This window comes from Medicago truncatula, chromosome 2, assembly GCF_003473485.1.
Source record: "Medicago truncatula cultivar Jemalong A17 chromosome 2, MtrunA17r5.0-ANR, whole genome shotgun sequence".
In the NCBI taxonomy this organism is placed as follows: Eukaryota; Viridiplantae; Streptophyta; class Magnoliopsida; order Fabales; family Fabaceae; genus Medicago; species Medicago truncatula.
Window position 1 is genome coordinate 8,250,404 of NC_053043.1, and position 20,356 is coordinate 8,270,759.

General features: G+C 32.7%; 2 protein-coding genes across 2 annotated transcripts; one reads left to right on the plus strand and one right to left on the minus strand.

Moving 5' to 3' along the window:
• Positions 1-369: 369 nt before the first annotated feature.
• Positions 370-12,967, plus strand: LOC25486162 (starch synthase 3, chloroplastic/amyloplastic). The gene is made up of 15 exons (XM_013607374.3): positions 370-787; positions 934-2,157; positions 2,746-2,960; positions 4,015-4,285; positions 4,823-4,998; positions 6,911-7,018; positions 7,433-7,542; positions 8,274-8,379; positions 8,941-9,111; positions 9,230-9,358; positions 9,921-10,103; positions 11,555-11,689; positions 11,790-11,901; positions 12,009-12,132; positions 12,447-12,967. The coding sequence occupies exons 1-15, from the start codon at positions 658-660 to the stop codon at positions 12,580-12,582; spliced, it is 3,330 nt and encodes a 1,109-aa protein (XP_013462828.1). The 5' UTR covers positions 370-657; the 3' UTR covers positions 12,583-12,967.
• Positions 12,968-15,599: 2,632 nt separating this feature from the next.
• LOC25486164 (nuclear transcription factor Y subunit C-2) lies at positions 15,600-17,091 on the minus strand. Its single transcript, XM_013607375.3, has 2 exons — positions 16,952-17,091; positions 15,600-16,495 (listed from the first exon to the last, which is right to left on the minus strand). Exon 2 carries the CDS (start codon positions 16,479-16,481, stop codon positions 15,747-15,749), a length of 735 nt encoding a protein of 244 aa, XP_013462829.1. The 5' UTR covers positions 16,482-16,495; positions 16,952-17,091; the 3' UTR covers positions 15,600-15,746.
• Between the last annotated feature and the right edge of the window lie 3,265 nt (positions 17,092-20,356).

Genomic DNA, 20,356 nt, shown 5'->3' on the forward strand with positions numbered 1-20,356 from the left:
GGGATTAAAGTGACTAATTCCCCTTTTGATTATTAGATCACTCAACAAACTTTTAGTACTTGGTCCGAGACTATCATAAAAAAGAAGAGACGCAAAAGAGAGACATAGAGAAGAGAAAAATTCAGTAAAGATAGAATTGAAAGTTTGATATAGTACATTTTTATCAGTGGGAATCAATCGTAATTACCAATCATTCACATGACTATTTGTGATTCATCAATTAATAGTTATTAAATTTTTTAATTATATACAGAAGATAGGTCTGATAGAGCTGGGAAAATTTTATTTTTATGGTACCTCTGTTTAACAACAATATAATATTTTGTCAAGTTGGCATTATTATATTTGTTAGCATAGACGAAGACAAAACATGAAAACAGAAACATGAACACCACATTCGATCTTACTAGTAGCCACCACTCAAAAAATATCAACTCTTTTTCAATGTCGTAGTCTTTATCTATCTATTCCCCCTAACCAATCATCAACAATGTTATTGTTGACACACTCATAATTACTATTAACACCACCGCCACAAACACAACTTAACAACAACAGTTCTTGTTTTGTTTTATGATTTCTTTTTGTTACATTGATTCACACAAAACATCATCATATTCATTCTTTCAAATGTTCAGCTAACAATACCAAACTACCATGGAGATTTCTTTGTCGTTGCAGTTTAGCTGCAAAACTGTGTTCCCCAACAGAAGCACTTGTTTCAACCGAACCCCATCTTCATGGTGCAAACCAAGTACAAAACTTTCTTGTGTTAATGCTAGTTCAGGTTAGTTACCCTTATATTTTTGTTGTGTTTTATAAATTTAATTATATTATGATTTTTTCATCAAAGTTTTGATTTTTATTTGTGGGTTTTTAGATGATTTAATTTTTCTAGAAATGGGTTTTTTTATTTTATTTATAATTTTGTAGATTTTTCTAGGAAAAGACAACAAAAGAAAGGTTCAGTTGCAAAGTCAAAAGGGTCTTCTCCAAAAGGTTTTGTTCCAAAATCATCTATTGGATCAAGTAGTAAGAAAAATGCTAGAGTGAAGAAAGGTGAACAAACACTTGATGTTAATGTTGATGATGATAAAGACGGAGAAGTTGAGTTTTCTCTCGAGGAAAAACATGCAATTGTCGATAAAACTAATGAAATTGTTCGGGAGTTTGGTCAAACGTCTTTGTCAGATGAGACATTGGATGTTGTCGAGACTAATCGGGGCGAGGAGGATGTTGATGATGATCTACTACATGGGGAGGGAACTTCTTACATTGGAGATGATGGATATGTTAAAGATTCCCAGGAAGCAAGTCCTGCTACCGATGATAGAATAAATGAGGAAGCTTCTAGGATGTTGAAGTTGAAGTTGGAAGAAAATTTGCGAAAACAGAAAATAGAGAGGATTGCTGATGAAAACTTTTTGCGAGGGAAACAGATGTTTGTATATCCTCCTGTGGTTAAACCTGATCAAGATATAGAAGTTTTTCTTAATAAGAACCTTTCAACACTAAGAGATGAAGAAGACATTTTGATATTGGGGGCATTTAATGATTGGAGGTGGAAATCTTTTACCATCAGATTGAATAAAACAGATCTCAAGGATAATTGGTGGAGTTGCCAATTGTATGTGCCCATAGAAGCCTACAAGTTAGACTTTGTGTTCTTCAATGGACAAAGTGTTTATGACAATAATGACCAGAAAGATTTCTGTATAACGGTTGATGGTGGAATGGATGCATTGGCATTCGAAGAATTTTTGCTTGAGGAGAAACGTAAAGAATTAGAAAAACTTGCTAAGGAGCAAGCTGAAAGGGAAAGACAGGCCGAAGAAGAAAGGCGAATAGAAGCAGACAAAGCTGCAAAGGAAGAGGATAGGTTGCAGGCAAGATTGGAGGTTGAAAGAAGGCAAGAAACAGTGCTGCAGTTGATGAAAAATGCTGTAAAATCTAATGACAGTGTTTGGTATATTGAACCTGGTGAATTTAAAGGCAAGGACTTGGTCAGATTATATTATAATGGAAGCTCAGGTCCTCTTGAGCATGCTAAGGAAATATGGATTCACGGCGGGTACAACAATTGGAAGGATGGATTATCAATTGTTGAAAGGCTTGTCAAATCTGGTTTGAAAGGTGGTGCTTGGTGGTATGCTGATGGTATGCTCTTTTACACAGCTATTCTTTATCTTTGATTTTCATTCATTTCTTCAAAATTAATCTCTTGATTTAATAAGTGTATGAGTAGAAAAAATATGTACTATGATATAACTTGTACATTATACATCAGAAAAACAAGTAATGAAGAACTGTTTCGATATATCTGCCATGTCCATCATTTAGTCTAATCATTAAAAGGTTGCGGGTTTTAGGGACTGTGATACCTGTTTTGGATCCATCATTATATTTAAAATAACCGAGAAATTTTGAACTTAAGTTACACAACCAATTCTAAATTCTCACTTCATGCTACTCATTGCCGTGGGTTTGTACCGTGTGTGCATTTGTTTGGCTAGCATTTCATAGAGAGAGGAAGAGATGAACTTCCTAAAAGAAACAATAAATGTTTTTCTTGTAGACTAGGGTTAAACTGACCTCATCAACTCTTCAAGCAGTTTTAGATCAATGTCTGTTTGATTATCAGCAAAAGCATACTAGTCAAGATGGCGGATAAATGCTTAATCTTTTCTTTTGGACTTATTTGAAGTATAACACACTTTTTTCTTATCAACTGTATGTTTTATGCAGTTGTTGTACCTGACCAAGCTCTTGTCCTGGATTGGGTCTTTGCTGATGGTCCACCTCAAAATGCAGCTGTGTATGATAACAACCATAAGCTAGATTTCCATGCCATTGTCCCTTTGGCTACGCCTGATGCACAATATTGGGTTGAGGAAGAGCAACTTATATACCAAAAACTTCGGGAGGAGAGGAAGTTGAGAGAGGAAGCTATACGTGTAAAGGTTTGTTCTTGCCTTTGATGACCTCCAAGTTGTAGCATTTATTGGGTGTAACCCAAGTTCAACATTGAAAAGGATAATTTCTGAATTTTATTAAAAGTGCTACCCTTCAACTTACAAGCCGGTTTTGTAAGGTTGAGTTAGATCAAATATAAGAACCTAATAGGGTATCAAGGCTTATATGTTCGAGCTACCTACCATGTTTTCCATGCACCAGGCCTAGTTGTTCTGAGTGTGAGAAATTGTATTGGGAAAAACCCAAGTTCCACATTGAAAAACAGATAAGGCCTGAAAATAGTTTATAAAGAGTGACAGACTCACCTTACAAGTCGGTTTTGTAAGGATGAGTTGGCCCTATATAAAAATCTTATAATATTTTTCAATTGTTTGTGTTCTTTCTTGTGCACCTTTATGTACCGGAATGATTGTAGTAGCGTGGTCTTTTAGAGAAAACCCTTATTAAGTTGGTCCTCCTAAGTTATTTCACCACAGAAGATGTCCAAAAAACTTTAGTTGCCCAGTTAGTTCCTTAACTTTGAAACGTCACTGCATCAGCCTTAAATTTTTTTTTTGTCATTAAATTAGTTAACACACGCCAAGGATAAAGTGGTGACACAAAATTACACATTTATGATGAATTTTGTGAATTAAACCTTTGAGAGACTTATTTAGTGGTATTTTTGCAAGGCTACTGTGGTAAAGTTTTAGATCTTTGAGGAGATTAATTTGGTGACCGGAGTTATTTGAGGACTAATGTGACGACACATGTCGACAACCAACATATAACTTTGTCGAATGGGTTAAAGGATGTTATAGTGTGACTTTGGACCAACTTGGGGGTCTGGTGGTCTTCTTATGATGTATAATCGTTATTAGTTCACCTTTTTTACTTTGGTTAGGTTGATAGTTGAAATTCTTTTGATGACAGTGTGTTTTAGAATGATACCTTTAACTGTTTGAGTAAATTTTATTTGTCACAATTTGGAAGAAAAAAGATTAGCAGATACTCAAGCTATTGAATACTCATCTTGTTTATTTGGTTCTGTTCATGCTGTAGGCTGAAAAAACAGCACGAATGAAAGCCGAAACAAAGGAAAAAACTTTGAAATCATTTTTGCTATCTCAAAAGCACATCGTCTTCACTGAGCCTCTTGATATTCAAGCAGGGAGTACAGTGACAGTGTTTTATAACCCCTCAAATACAAATCTGAATGGCAAACCTGAAGTTTGGTTTAGAGGCTCATTTAATCGTTGGTCTCATCGTAATGGTCCATTCCCACCTCAGAGAATGTTGCCTGCAGAGAATGGCACACACGTCAAAACATCAGGTTAGTCTCTTTTGTTTAAACTTGAAAAATGACTGTACCATAGTATTATGGCAATTAGCAATATCAAGGATAATAATGTTTATTTGGTTGTTAAATTTTTTTAATCTATTTTTAAATGATAATCAGAGGGTATTATTTATAAAATATGATCTGTCTTCCAAACATATTGCATTAATACTTTGGATGTTATCACCATTTATGATGTGATAATCTGGTTAGCAGATTACTGGTGTTAAAGGAGACAAAAAATGATAGCATCTGTCCTAAGCTGTAGACCGGCCTTGGATTTGAGCGCTGATATAGTTCATATTCTCAAATATTATGAATAAGGCTGCACGCAGTTTATTATCTATATCAACTATGGTTGAGTTTAGATTTTATATCCACAACTTGTGTATAACAGATTAGAAACAGCTTTTCATGGACAATTTTACTATACTTTTGTAAATTTGGCATTATTCAACTTGGCGCTAAGTCTAATTATGTTGTTCCAACCAGGAAATCTTGAAGAAGCTTGATGATTTTATGTTTGTGCAGTTAAAGTTCCACTGGATGCATACATGATGGACTTTGTATTCTCTGAGAGTGAAAACGGTGGAGTTTTTGATAACAAATTTGGAATGGATTACCACATACCTGTTTTTGGAAGCATTGTGAAGGAACCTCCTTTGCATATCATTCATATTGCTGTTGAAATGGCCCCAATTGCAAAGGTAAGCTAACCTATTGCATGGAGCATTAAATTGGTTACTCTAGGAAATCATAAAAGTTAGGGTTAATAGTGTTTTTCACCCCTGTAATATATGTCATTTCCAGTTTTCGCCCCTATAAAATTTTCGGTTTGATTTGTGTCCTCGTAATTTTTTTTTTCCCGGAAAACACCCTTAATAGGCCATTTTCAGAATTTTTTTTCAAGAAATTTTGGTTTTTGAATGGCCTATTAAGGGTGTTTTCCGGAAAAAATATATTTTACGAGGATGCAAATCAAACCGAAAATTTTATTGGGGTGAAAGCCGGAAATGGCATATATTACAGGGGTGAAAAACACTATTAACCCTAAAATTTAAAGAGGTTGTCTTATCTATAGTTGATCTTTAAGATTTCCACTTCACATTTTTTCTTACACTGATTTCTTGTTCCACTCGTTATGTAAAGCTAACATTTCTATTTTAAGAAGTTTGTTGCATTGTTACTGTAATCTCCAATTATTTTCAATGATAGTAGGAAGAAAAAGAGAGGCCAAAATTAAAAGAGTGTAATCTTAGTTAAGAAACAATAACTACTCTTATTTTCATGAAGAGATACAATGATTGAATATAAAGGAAGAGTTGATTAGTAAAATACTAACCAGTATGCTACAACTTAGGAAAGAAAAACAAAAGAGAAAGGTAAGAGATAATACATGTAGAAAGATAATGAGTAGAAAGAGAGGATATATGAGAACACTGTTACGGGATACAGTACAATGTGTAGTGACCCTCATATTTATATTACCAAGAGAGTAAGCCGAAACCCTAGTAACTTGATATAACAACTCTTAACTCGCATTCTTAAGCTGGAGCATAGACTAATCAAACCAAGCTTGTTACAAATGAAATCACTGCGCACTCCATTCAATGCTTTTGTAAACAAATCCACTATTGTTACTTGTCCTAACATTGGAAGTAGATATAAGTTTCTGTTAAACCTACTAGCGCGGATGAAGTGACAATCTACAATGTGTTTTGTTTTTTCATTAAAAACTGGGTCTGATGTTATATGTATGACAGCTTGGTTATCACACCACAATTTCACCTGACAAGTATTGCCAAATCACATCTCATCCAAGATCTGCCAAATGGCATCTCATCACAATTTCACATGTAATTTGAGCCATAGCCCTGTATTACGCTTTTATACTAAATCCTGCCCCCATATCTTGTTTCTTACTTTTCTAGGGTATCATATTACCTCCCAAAAATACACAATATCTTGTGGTATAGGCTTCCGGTCCACAGGAGATCCTGCACAATCTGAATAAAAAGAGCATCCACCTTCACATGACCATGGTTTTGGTACACAATTCCCTTTCCTACAGCATTCTTCAGATACTTAATGCGGATTAGTGTTTGTCAATGAGTTTCAGTAGGAGAAGACATAAACTAACTTACTGGAGAAACAATATCATGTATAGTGATTAGTGATAGTTAGGTAATTCAGCTTCCCCACCAATCTGCTCCATCTTTAGAATTTGACTAGCATTAGATTTTTCCAACAATAACACCCAACAAAGTCTAGTGTGGTCATCTGGAAAGGTCATGAACCATTTTTTGTTGGAGAGTGTACTCGTTTTGTTAGAACCCCAGCATCATTTCTTTATTACAAAAAAAAATTACGAAAATAAGTGTTTTAAATACCGAAATCATAGGTCGCATACTATATAAGTTTGATTAAATACAGATGATTAAATTGCATCCTCACATAGCTTGGCTTTTCCGAAAGATAGTTGTTCCCTTTCATCAGTTGTTATGGCATTTTTTTGTTCTCAAACTGGATGACACTTGTTATTATATTATTAATGCAGAGAACATTTGAGAGTTATTTTAACATATTTTTTCTGTTTCTGATGGTGTTCATTTTTGAAAGGTTGGAGGCCTTGGTGATGTTGTTACTAGTCTATCCCGAGCAGTTCAAGATTTAAATCACAATGTGGATATCATCCTTCCAAAGTATGACTGCTTGAACCTTAGCAATGTAAGCTTCTTATTTTTTCACACTTATATTTCATCCTCTACCCTGCATTAGATATTTAATGTATGTTCCTTAATTCATGAGTTTTCTAATCCCTTCCTAACTCTATCGAATACACCGATGTTGTGATTATAAAAATATAATATTGTTTGAGTTTCAACTTTCAATGTGTAACTTGTTGATAATCAAAGTAGTGGAAATTCAAGTATCGTTTGACTTGCATCTGCAGGAAATGCATGGCATGTTGAGAACATTTCTAAATATTTGGCTGTTGAGCACCTGCTTAAGTGTCTCATAAAAGATATAAATAGCATTGTCGAGCATTTTCTGTAGCATTTTGTGGGAAAAATGCAGATTTCTTGTTTTTGTTTTAGTTAATGTTATTCATATCTGTTGATCAACTGACTTCTGATGCAGGTAAAGGACTTTCAATTTCACAAAAGCTATTTCTGGAGTGGGACTGAAATAAAAGTATGGCACGGAAAGGTCGAAGGCCTCTCTGTCTACTTCTTGGAGCCTCAGAATGGGTATAAGCTCTCGTTCTTGATCTCTTTCTCACAAACTTAAAAATAACTGATTCTTTTATGCCAGGGTGTCGATTTTTTTATTCTAAAAAAAAAAAAAAATACCTCATTGTCATCAATTTTCTAGGTTAGAGCAATACCATGCTGAGATAAAATGTAAGCTTTTATGGTTTGTCCGCTACTAATAAGTACACAAGTTGTGAAAAAGATATTTTCTGTGTCAAACCATAGCATAGTATATGAATTATATGTGTAAGAAGATTTGAGGAAACAATAAAGAAGCAAATTGTGTCTGAAACCAATCAGTTGATCTTTCTTGTTGTATAAATTATGTTTAGTTGTGTAACCGAGTCAGTAGTTTGAATTGCTTTTTGTGAACTTTTGTTTGGCATTATGTTTTAAAACTATATCTACATTATGATTATTTTCATCTGTTATTTCCAAATGTTAAGAGTCACACATTGGATGAGAGATGGCATGAACAAGTGTTTATAAGTGGGGGCAATCCTCACCTTACGAGGCGGTTTTGTAGGGTTATGTTAGTCCCAACCACAAATTCTAAGACCAAATTCAGAAGTGTATATTTTTCAATCATGTTTGCACTATTTTCTTTGTATTTTTTTTTGGATAACTGCATTTTTACTCTTTACGAACATTGCCATTAAGCTTACTTGAAAAACTTAAATGCTTCATAAATTGAACTGTGCTTTACAAATCAATACTCTTTCGTGCAGATTCTTTTGGGTTGGCTGTGTATATGGTCGTGCGAATGATGCAGAGAGATTTGGTTTCTTTTGTCACGCCGCTCTCGAATTCCTACTCCAAAATGGATTTAATCCTGTAAGGAATACAGTTTCATTAGTGGTTATTAAGTCGTTTACTTTTTATTTTTTTGAAGAAAGTATTAATTCATTAGCTTTTACAATACATTTCCTTTCTCTGACATGGGTGAAACATAAGTGCTAACTCAATATTCTCTATCTGAAAGTTGAAAAGACAGACAGGGAATTTTCGTCCCTATTTGTGTGGGGGTACTATGTCCCTATTTTTTACACATTAACTAGATTGTTTTATAATTTATTCATTTTTACAATGTTGATCTATGCATACCTGCACACATATGTTTAACTGTGACAAAACATCCTATCCATAACATTACATTAGAAAGAACTGCTTTCATCATATCATTCTAAATCGTATCAGAAACCACCTTTCGAAGTCGTCAGCTCTCTTACTTGGTGTATTTCTCATTCAGATTTAATTAACATTACATTCATATATATTTGCACGCGACCATGGGTTTAACAATGTATATGTTCACACATTATTGGAAGAAAAAATGTATGAATTTAATCAGTTGTCAGCAATAATGTATTGTAATTTGCTCTTACCTTTGAACAGGATATCATTCACTGCCATGACTGGTCAAGTGCTCCAGTTGCATGGCTATTTAAAGAACAGTATACACATTATGGTCTTAGTAAGGCTCGAGCAGTCTTCACAATTCATAACCTTGAATTTGGAGCCGCTTTAATTACTAGAGCTATGGCATTTGCAGACAAGGCTACAACTGTAAGTGCTGCTTATGTTAAACTGCAATTTGAAAAGAAGCAAATGTGATTTTTGCGTCTTTATCATATTTTGATTTTCTATTATTGAATATATGCATTTTGGTTATACATGCTTGCAGGTTTCCCCTACTTATTCAAGGGAGGTTGCTGGGAATCCTGCAATTGCTCCTTATCTTTACAAGTTTCATGGTATAATAAACGGAATCGACCCAGATATATGGGACCCATATAATGATAACTTCATTCCTGTAAGTTGGTATATATCCCAGATCTTTCTTTTTCTTTTCTTACACAACGACAATGTCAATGACATGCACGTAGTTATCAAATTCATGCCCAACATGGTAACTGCTTGAGATCCAATGCCTACTTAAGCTATACAACTCATGTGGGAAAACAATGCTGACAAACTGTTTTATCTTCACTTTTAACTTCCAATAAATGAAACTAAGTAATGAATAATGACCGGCTCCATCCTATATCAGCTCTTATCTATGCCCCTAAGATAAAGTAACTGATTAGGGTGAAGATACTTGCATCGTTTATTCTGTAACTTTTTAAATGTTTGTGACGAGGCACTACTGCACACATTTTTCCCATCTGAGTTTAACATAGAAAAATTTAAACTAGATCTCTTCATTGCACAGATGGAACAGATTTATGTATGCAGTTGAGTTCAATAATTAGTGCAACGAATCAATAGTACCACTACGCTGCCCCTTTTAACTTTACCTGCAGTTTCATATATATAAGTTATATTTTTTTTCTATTGATTTGGTTATAACTAGCTCCCGTATCACATTTTTCCAGGTACCATACACTTCAGAAAATGTTGTTGAAGGAAAAAGAGCTTCCAAGGAAGCCTTGCAACAAAAGCTTGGTTTAAAAACAGCTGATCTTCCTTTAGTAGGAGTCATTACTCGATTGACTCATCAAAAAGGGATCCATCTCATCAAACATGCCATATGGCGTACTCTTGAACGTGGTGGACAGGTATTCCTTTTTCTATTTTACATCAGTTTGCACCAGCAATGCCTATCAGGGTTCAACAGAAAACATAGCTTATTCTCATACAATGCCATAGTTGTCTCCTGCATAATGGCAGAGTGTTTCGTAGTATATGGACACTAGTAGAATAATTTTGAAATATTTCAACTATTATTTTTATTATAATCATAAAAATCATTTTTTTTGCTATACTTGATACTTCATAGTTTAGGCTTTTAGGCTAGGTGGTTCTTTGACAACTGGTGTGGTATTAAATCTTCAACTAAGTTGTGTTGAACTGAATCCCATCACCAGCGGCGAAGCTAGCATAAATTTTATGCAGGGGCCAAATTTAAATATATATATATATATATATATATATATATATATATATATATATATATATATATTTAAAATCAACATATTAAATTTAAAGAAAAATTTAATTATAGTCTAATAAATTATAACTTTTTAAGTTTCGTTACTACAAAAAAATTATTCAATCCTTGCCTAAACAATGAGTGTTTTTGGTCATTTAATCTTGATAAGAGCAAATTAAGGATTAAAATTAAATAAACTATTAGGAACTTAACTTAAAAATCGAGAATGTTCTATAGACTAAAACCAAATTTAACCCTAAACTTAACTAATATGTTAAAAAAAACACAATAATTTTTACTTACATGAAATGTAAATAAAAGCAATAACAAAGAAAATAAAAATTGACAATAACTATTTAAAAAAGTTGGGCTCAACACGTTTTAAAAAGTTAATTTTCTTTAGAATTGATTGCATACTAAATAGACTAATAATGTCTTTTTCAATGTAAACAAATAAGTTATTTGAAAAAAGAAAAAAAAAACTCATTATATGTTTAATTTGTTTCACTATTGTTTTGACAATTTTTATTCTTCCAAAAGTTTTCTCCAAATTTGTTATTGAGACCGAAAGTGTTGAACTAATACAAATAAATCTATCAATATCCCGTAGTAATTTCTTAAATTTCTTATTTATGTTAATTTTTAACAAATAAATTTGTTTGGGGTAGCTAAATATTTTTTATTTGGGGTAGCTAAATATAAAAACATACCAACATATTCAAGAATAATACTTTTTTTTGGGGTAGCCATGGCTACCTCATGCTAATGAAGGGAACCGCCCCTGCCCATCACCACCCTTGTGTTGGAGATAAGCAGCAAGTTTTTGGCTAGCACTTGTCAGTTTCAGTTTTTAAGTCAAGTGGTTTAATAGAAGTAACTGTACCTCCTCCCTATATACATTTCAAATGAAAATTTTATGCTTTATGTAGTTGCTATTGATATTTATTATAAGCCAACGGTAAATGGCAAATTAAGGCCTTTAATATATTTATTTTAATTTCTCCTGTTCAATTTAGAAATTGTTTACAAATGTTGCGTCGAAGGAGGTGTTTTGACTGCAAAATGTTTTGAATGCAGGTTGTATTACTTGGTTCAGCTCCTGATCCCCGCATCCAAAATGATTTTGTGCATTTGGCCAATCAATTGCACTCCTCTCATTATTGTGATAGGGCAAGACTTTGCCTTTCATATGATGAACCTCTTTCCCACTTGGTAATTTAGGAACAAAAACCTCTTCGATAACATTTTATCTATTATCTGTAAGTACTACTCAATAGGGCGCTACTGACTCATTAGATGTGTTTTATTCCAGATATATGCTGGTGCCGATTTCATTCTTGTTCCTTCAATCTTTGAGCCATGTGGACTCACTCAACTCACAGCAATGAGATACGGTTCAATACCTATTGTTCGAAAAACCGGAGGTTTGTACATACATTATTTGTAGCCATAAATATAATTCATTTAACCAGACCAGTACACTGCGTTGATCATTAACCATGTACTTTTTCATGTTGATATGATTTTACAGGCCTTTACGATACGGTGTTTGACGTTGATCATGATAGGGATAGAGCGCAATCTCAAGGTCTTGAGCCAAATGGATTCAGTTTTGATGGAGCTGATGCAGGAGGTGTTGATTATGCTCTTAATAGGTTAGTAATGTACCACATGATGAGACAACATTATATCATGAAAACCCCAATGTGCCAATAATATCCAAAAATTAAGAAGAAAATGCGACAGGACCAACTTATGTCGGCCCAAATGGAAACAAGAAAATGGCCATGACATGGATAGAGGAAAAATTAAACATTCCTCTTGCTGCTTTTTTAATTTTGAACTATTTTGTCTTGCTTGCTCATGTTGCTACACACGACCAACGAACACACATAGCCATCTGTGTTTCTGAATCTTTCCGAATCTTTAATATGTCTGAATGCAAGATTCTTATTATGGACTTTTTCAGGGCAATATCTGCATGGTATGATGGCCGTGAGTGGTTCAACACGTTATGCAAGACGGTAATGGAGCAAGACTGGTCTTGGAACCGGCCTGCTCTCGACTATTTGGAACTTTACCATGCAGCACGCAAGTTGGAATGAGATTTTAATGAGCGGGAAGTCATGCAAATTGAGATTCATCCCTTTTGTACAGCTTTAGCCTAAAGCATAGTCAGTGCACATAATGAATCCTAGTGAAAAGATCACAGCAAGGTGACATCATTTGTAGAGACCAGCCTCTTGTTCATTATTTTATCGGCACACAATAATGTAGGTAAGCATTTCATAGCTTTAGTATATATGCTGAGAGATTGAGCTTTGACGAGAGTTGTTGAACAAGAGAAGAGAAGCAAACAGATGATAAAAGAATTTCAAATAAAATAATATGTTCATTAAAATGTAATAATTAACAGATCGAATAAATTTGGTGATAAGAGGAATGTTGGCGACATGTTATCCAAATCAAGTTTTGGTTCCAGCTTTTCAACATTGTTGTGCAGCAAATAAACTCGTAGATGCACTTGTAGGCGAATATTTTTGTTTGCGCGAGACTTTACCAGTGTTGTGGGCAGAAAAGCGACACAGCGAGAGGTAACAAGTGGGAATACAGCGCAGTGGCGGCGGCTGAAGAGGGTTCCTCCCAAAAATAGTAGTTTCATAAAATTTAATGTCATTAAAATAGTGATGAAGAGTAAAACAATGAAGATATTTTCAGAGAAAATTGAGAGGATATAAACTCATATTTTAAACCCTAGTTTAGTGTGATTCAAACATAATTGACTCCATTACCATATGTCTTATCTAATAAAACAAAGGTTTGTATTTCATATACACAATTTATTGGCTAATGAGGGAGTATGGGTTGCCATAATCCTATGTTATTTGGGAGCTTATTTTCCTACGCCTCACATGTAATTTTGGATTGATAAATCTAAAAGGGAAGGTACACCTAAACAAAAATTGTGTTTTCTTCGAGTAAGTGTACTTTCTAATGTTGGACCGTTTTTAAGTTGTTCTCTTGCATTTATGAATTTCTCCAGATTAGTGTACTAATATTTACAAGCCAATAATAAATAAAAACAAATTACAAATCTACCTTAAATAGTTGTCTTTCAAATTGATGTTGAAAAACAATTTCACAGTTTTATTATATTTATATTTTACATAAAATGATTACATTAGTTTGATATAAAAGAAATATAAGCATATACAATTATACATGTACTTTTTATTCAAAGATGAACATGGATGAATGTAGTAAATACTATGTGCTTAATCCTCTGAATTTGGCGAATCAGTAGAATGGTAATTTTTTTGTTTTGGGATTGGAAACGTATTTGCAAAAGGGTGTGGTGATTGTGAGAAAATAATGAGTTTTGAAATCAACAGTCTCCCCAGAAGGTGTCAAGTTTTTCTTGGTTTTGTTTGCAGATCTTGTTGTTTTTCCTTGTTGGTGATTGTGAGAAAATTCTTGGAGTTGAATTGTTTCCATGTAGAGGGAAAAAATAAATTTTAAAAAAAAGGTGTAGGTGTTGAATTATTGTGTGTTGTTTCATGTAATTTTGAGTGTGAAAGATTCATGTACTTCTCTATTTTAAAATAAGTGTCGTTTAAGGTATTTTTTTTTGTGCATAAATTGAGAAATGCAATATAATTGTTTTATCCCCTAAAAAAAAATACAATTTTTTGAAGACGTGATTTTTTTTACTAAACTAACCTTATTTACTATTTTTTATGTTTTCTACCATCATAAATCCAAACCGAAATATAATGCTTTGAGATTGAGAGAAGTGTATGTATATACGTAGTATTTTTTAGATGACCGAATTGGAAAGAATAATGATGAAATCCACATCGAAAAGTAAAAATGACATTTATTTTGAAACAAATAATTACAATAACTCTTTTTAAATAAACTATCAATTTAATCTTTAAAATACCACTCTCTTCAATTTAATCTCTAAAGTGTGTAAATATACGCATTTTTGTCAATTGAGTCCATGCTATTTAGGTGTTAAGAGACGAAATAATTTACGCTGGCATTCTTTATGAACTAAATTGGAAGACTACATATAATTTAAGACTGCTTATTATTTTCATAAAATTTATGGACTATATTTATTATTATTCTCATTTATGAAATATATGTCATGAAATACATAATTAATAACAAAGAAATATTACACAATACACCAGATTATACTGAGTGAAAGCGGGCAAAAGATGAATGACATACCGCATTGTACGGAGCGAATAATGAACATACTTCCATTTTTACAACAATCACTTTTAGTAAAGTTCTATAAAGTTGATCATTGAAGTTTTCTTTGATATTCTTTAACCTTTCACATGGTCTCAAACTTGGATTCATTTGCATGTGCTTCACCATACTTATTTTTGTTAACTCAAATTGTGTCTTCTTTCTTCCGTGTTAGCATTTGCCAACTTCATTTATCTTTTTACCGACATGTATTTTATACAACAACTGCATGGTGCAATAGTTGTAACAACGAGGGCCATTAGATCTAAGGAAGTCTATTTCAATAAATATAAGGAAGTCCATAACTGCTGCACCATATAACTATTGTAGGAGATAAAAACACCTTTTTTTCTTTCTTTCTTCTTTTCGTCATCTACCATTTATTAATTAGCTATTTTTTAATGACCAACATAAATCATTATCCTATATTATATTTTTATAATTCGTTCTAATGTATTTAGGATGGATAAATCTAAAAGGAACAATTATGTTTTCTTCTTGGAAGCATACTTTCAATTGGGTGCAGTTTTTTTCTTCTTTCAGAAACCAAAAGAATAAAAGTAGCTCTCGTGCATTTATGAGCCTTGTTATCAATATTTTTCAGATTAGTGTACTCATATTGACAAGGTAAAAAATAAATAAAAACAAATTATAAATCAATCTTAAATAGTTGTCTTTTAAATTGATGTTGAAAAACAATTTAATAGTTTTATTATATTTATATTTTACATAAAACAGTTACATCAATTTTTTTTTTTGGTCCAGGTAGCCTAGTGGCTAGAATTCACCTTATAAGGTGAATAAGTGGGGTGTCCGGGGTTCGAACCCCGGCCCCTACATATAATAATGTATTGTCCTACCAACTGAGCTATGCTCACGGGACAAAACGGTTACATCAACTTAATATGAAAGAAACATAAACATATATGGAGTACTTTTATTTAAAGATAAACATGGATGCATGCATGGTAAGTACTACTGCTTTAATGCAGTAAATACTAAGTGCTTAATCGTCTGAATTTGGCAAATCAGTAGAATGGTCGCTTTCTTTCTTTGGGGTCGGAAATATTTGATTTGCAAAAGGATGTGATGGAGGTTGATTGGGAAGATGTCTTCCCATAAGCATTCCTGCAGGTCCATATGATGGACCTGCAGCATATTGAGGTGGAACATGAACCGGCATAGGCAGATAATAAGGAACATTTTCTCTTCTTGGTATACCCATGAATATGTCACGCTCCATTGTGTTTTCCCTGGGGACAATATCAACTAAGAAATCAAACACTTCATTACTTGAGACAGCAGATGCAATATCACTCTTTTGAAGTGTCTTTCTTTTGTTCACCTCTGCATTAGCCCATGATCTTGTTGCAAGCTCCATAATAAACATTTCACATGCCTTAGCAAACAGAATAGGTGCCTCAGCTGATATCATACTCACTCCTTCTTCTGCTTTCATTATCTTCTTAATCCTTGCTAATGGCAAGCCATTATTTCTGAAATCAACAACCTTCTCAACTTCTTCATTTTGTTTTGCCCAGAAGGTGCCAAGTTTTTTCTGCAATTCTTGTTGTTTTTGTTGTTGGTGGGAGATTTCTTGGACTTGAACTCTACTCATGTAGGATGAAAAGGCAGAAGCATTTGCAGTGTGAAACAAAGGGCGAGACACTGACACTATTTGATTTTGTGTTTGTGTATCATTCCTTCTTTCCTCTGGTTTCACTTGTGTCTTTTGATCCATATTTGTTGTTTGGACTACAAAATATATATTCTTTGATCATTTAGATGCAGAAGAAACAAATCAACGCATTCTTGAAAAGAAAATTAAATTATTGCAAGGAAACCATCTATCTATAGCAATGTTTTTAAAAGAGGAGTTGAAATCGACACGATCAGATCTCTCTAAGTCGTTGTTTAAATAAATCAATTGGTTCAACTATAATTGAAATAGATGACGCATAAACAAAGTAACAAATTTTTTTGTACAAAGAAAATATTTTTTATTCAAGATAAAAATGGTTTAAAAAAAAATAAGTAAATGTAAAAAATAAAAATAGATTGAACTCCTCAAATACTTTTGGTTGTCCATGAAACAACATGTATGAGATCCTTTATGTAAGTCAGTATGAAAAAATCTAACTAATAAGTAAATATGTATATCTACATGTAATTATAACAAGAAGAAAACATACATATGAGATGAAGATATACCTCAACTTTGCTTGGGAGAGATTGAGATTTTAGTTCGAAACTGAAGAAAAATACTTAAGTGAAGAAGAGAGATTTTTTTGAGGGAAAGTGAAGAAGAGAGATAACAATGGATACATAAGAAAGATGGGTGAGATTGGTTCCATGAGATGATATATTTATAGTGCTAGTGTGGCAATTTTATCCTCAATAAGAGGTTTATAACTAAGTAATTAGGCTCAAGTATTAATGAACTCTCTATAACATAATCGTTTGTGAGAATCTGAATGAGTGAAATAATTTTTTGTTAGACTTTACTTTATTTCGGATTGATTATAATAGGGGCCCTTTTCCATAAGAGCTGGAAGGTTCGTACCAAAAAATTGTTGATATTTTGCTTATAATCAAGCTGTAGCAAAAGAATTAGATTATAAAAAAGAAAGTAAATTGATAAATTTCATATATTTTAAGGTCTACTTATTATTTTTATATTGGAAAAATTACAAAATTCGTCCATTAACTTAATTTTAAGTAACACTTTCGTTCTTTATCTTTTTTTGTCCCGATTAAGTCCATTATGTTATAAAATGTCAACATAGTTATCTTTTTTTATTTTATAAAAAAACTCCCAAAAAAATTCATCAAACTCATAAACAAACCCAAATCTTCATCATACAAATCTAGGAAAATCATATTTCATTGAAAAAATCTCATAAAAAATGATAAGATATTGCCATCATAAAAGGCTAAATCGGAACAAAAAAAGATAAAGGACAAAAGTGTTACAAGAAATTAAGTTAATTGACAAATTATGTAATTTTGTCTTTTATATATTTTCTGGACTATATTTATTATTATTCACATTTATAAAATATATGTAACAAGATACATTACTAACAAAAGAAAAGAGTTAAACAATACGCCGGATTATACTGAGGAAAAGTGGGTAAAAAAGTTGACACGCCGTATTGTGCGGAGCGAATAACGAACATACTTCCATTTTTACAACAGTTTTTCTTGATGAAGTTTCTTAAAATTGATCGTTGGTTTAAAGATTTCTTCAGTTTTGTTTAACCACTCACGTGGTTTCAAACTTGGATTCATATGCATGTACTTCACCATAAATCAAAGACTAAACAACGTTCTAATATCCCTCTTAAACTGTGTCTTCTTTCTCTAGCCTTAACTTTTGCCAGTCTCATTTCTCTTTTTCTAGACATGTATTCTCTACGACAACTGCATGGTGTAACAATTGTAGAAGTGAGGACCATTATATATAGAAACTAGAAAGAGATTTTTTCTTACTAAATCTAAGGGTCTCCACTACTGTTGCACCATACAAATGTTGTAGGGGATCAAAATACCTATTTTTCTCCATTCATCATTTACCTTATTTTTTACTGGAAAAAATCATATACTTTTTTTTTCTGAGGCAATCAGATACCCTTTATTGAGCAGTTAGTTTAAAATAACCAACATAAATAATTAATTATGCATTTTTCCGTATAAATATTAACTGTGGGATTTCTGTGGGATTTTTTAAGAATTGACTTTTCCATATGATATTTTCTTTTTGCACCACCGTAAATTGTCATTCCACCTTTTCTAGACGTAATATGGCATTATGTTTAGAACAAGCTTATAACCGTAAAAATCGAGTTTAGGTATGCTCCATTTAGGCTAAGCTCCATTTAGGATTAGGATGCAAGACATGTGGCAAAAAAGTATCTAATAGTTGAGATTTTAAATTAAAAACAAATATTTGTTTAATAAAAATACATAATAATAACAAGGGTTAATAGTGTTTTACCCCATGTAATATAGAACACTTTTGGTTTTGCCCCCTGTAATTTTTTTTTTAGATTCGGTCCTTGTAAAATAAAGATTCTTCATATTTACCCCTTAAGCTATGTGACTCACCAAATTCTCCTACGTGACATTGACATGGATTTTTGTTTTAAATTTTAATTTTTTTTGTTAGCCATGTGTATTAATGATTATCCACATCATATTTCATTAAAAAATAAGAAAATTAATTTTCAAAAATTATAAAAAAATCAATTTTTTTTTTAAATTAAGGACAAATTATAAAAAAATCTCAAATTTAATATATCTTGAAATTTTCGAAGAAGTATAAAAAAAATTCAAAAAAAACCAAATATAAATTAAAATTAAAAAAATCGAAAAATACAATATTTTCTAATTTTTTTATTTTTAAAATTAATTTCCAATTTTTTTTTAAAAATAATCTTCCTAATTTCGAAAAAGATTTCATAAAAATTCAGGAATAAAAGTTTCAAAAAAATATCTGAATTCATTTCTAAATTTAAATTTTTTGAAAAACAAAACTGAAATTAAGATTTTGATTTGAATTAAAAATATTTATATTTAGATTAATATTGGTAATGTACAGTAACTTTGATTAATATTTACAAAATTATCCTTGATTTCATAGTGGCTTCAAATAGTGGTAAGCAATTTTTCTAGTCCAAATAAAAAGATGCACAAGTTGTACTCACGATGGATAAAAATTGTCGGAAACAAAAACAACAACAAAAACCAGCCAACCAGCTGCAAGCAAAAACATAAAAAGCTCTTGACACCCTACCCAATAAAAACTCTTGACACCATAAAACCAAGAAGAACCCTACCCAACCGAGCAAGGGAAATACAATGCAAGGTCATCCAAAGACATAACTCCCCATACAATCACCCCCGCAAGTCTCTATCGTTGCCAGAAGAGAACATGTTTTATTTCCCTTCCATAGTAGGAGCATGAATGACTAAAATGTTGACCTAAAAACCATTTCCACAAGGTGAATTTAATCATATCCACCGATTGATGCTTAGAGATCATCATTCCCAGGAAGATAAAATCGCTTTGAGGCCTCCCGATAGACCACACAAAAGAATGTAAGACCAGTATGAGACCTATTCCAACCTTTCTTCCATCTCAAGCCCCAAAACAAAACTAAGGGTACTTCCCAACTCCAAAGGTAGCGGAAACTCCTAGCCTAACCACCTGAAAACTATATACCACACCGGACTAAAGAACAAGCACATAACAAACAAATGACTAGTCGACTCAATCAACGTCCCACAAAAACTACAAGAGATACCCCCATGATAACCCTCACAACAAAAAGATTCTAGCGATCCGACAACCTATTCTGAAGTTGTTGCAAGGTGAACACCATGACCTTAAGGGGATCTCATGATTTTTAAACACTAGAGTAAAGATGGACTCCGTCAAAAGAAATCCCACGCCCACTAATATCCCTCCTCGTGAGGGTCAAGTAAGTCAACTTGACCGAATACAAACTATTAAAATCATGTCTCCACACCCAATAGTCTGCATTCGAGAAGATGGTTGTACCTTAAATAATTTCATGCAATGAGCTGAAAAGGTCCTTCTCCCAAATTTATCTA

What these genes read in the sequence shown, in the direction of transcription:
- LOC25486162 (XM_013607374.3), top strand. Translation starts at nt 658, where the DNA reads ATGGAGATTTCTTTGTCGTTGCAGTTTAGCTGCAAAACTGTGTTCCCC. An exon ending in TGCTTGGTGGTATGCTGATG is followed by an intron (nt 2,158 to 2,745) that starts GTATGCTCTTTT and finishes TGTTTTATGCAG; the next exon opens with TTGTTGTACCTGACCAAGCT. An exon ending in ATGAACCTCTTTCCCACTTG is followed by an intron (nt 11,690 to 11,789) that starts GTAATTTAGGAA and finishes GTTTTATTCCAG; the next exon opens with ATATATGCTGGTGCCGATTT.
- LOC25486164 (XM_013607375.3), bottom strand. Translation starts at nt 16,481, where the DNA reads ATGGATCAAAAGACACAAGTGAAACCAGAGGAAAGAAGGAATGATACA.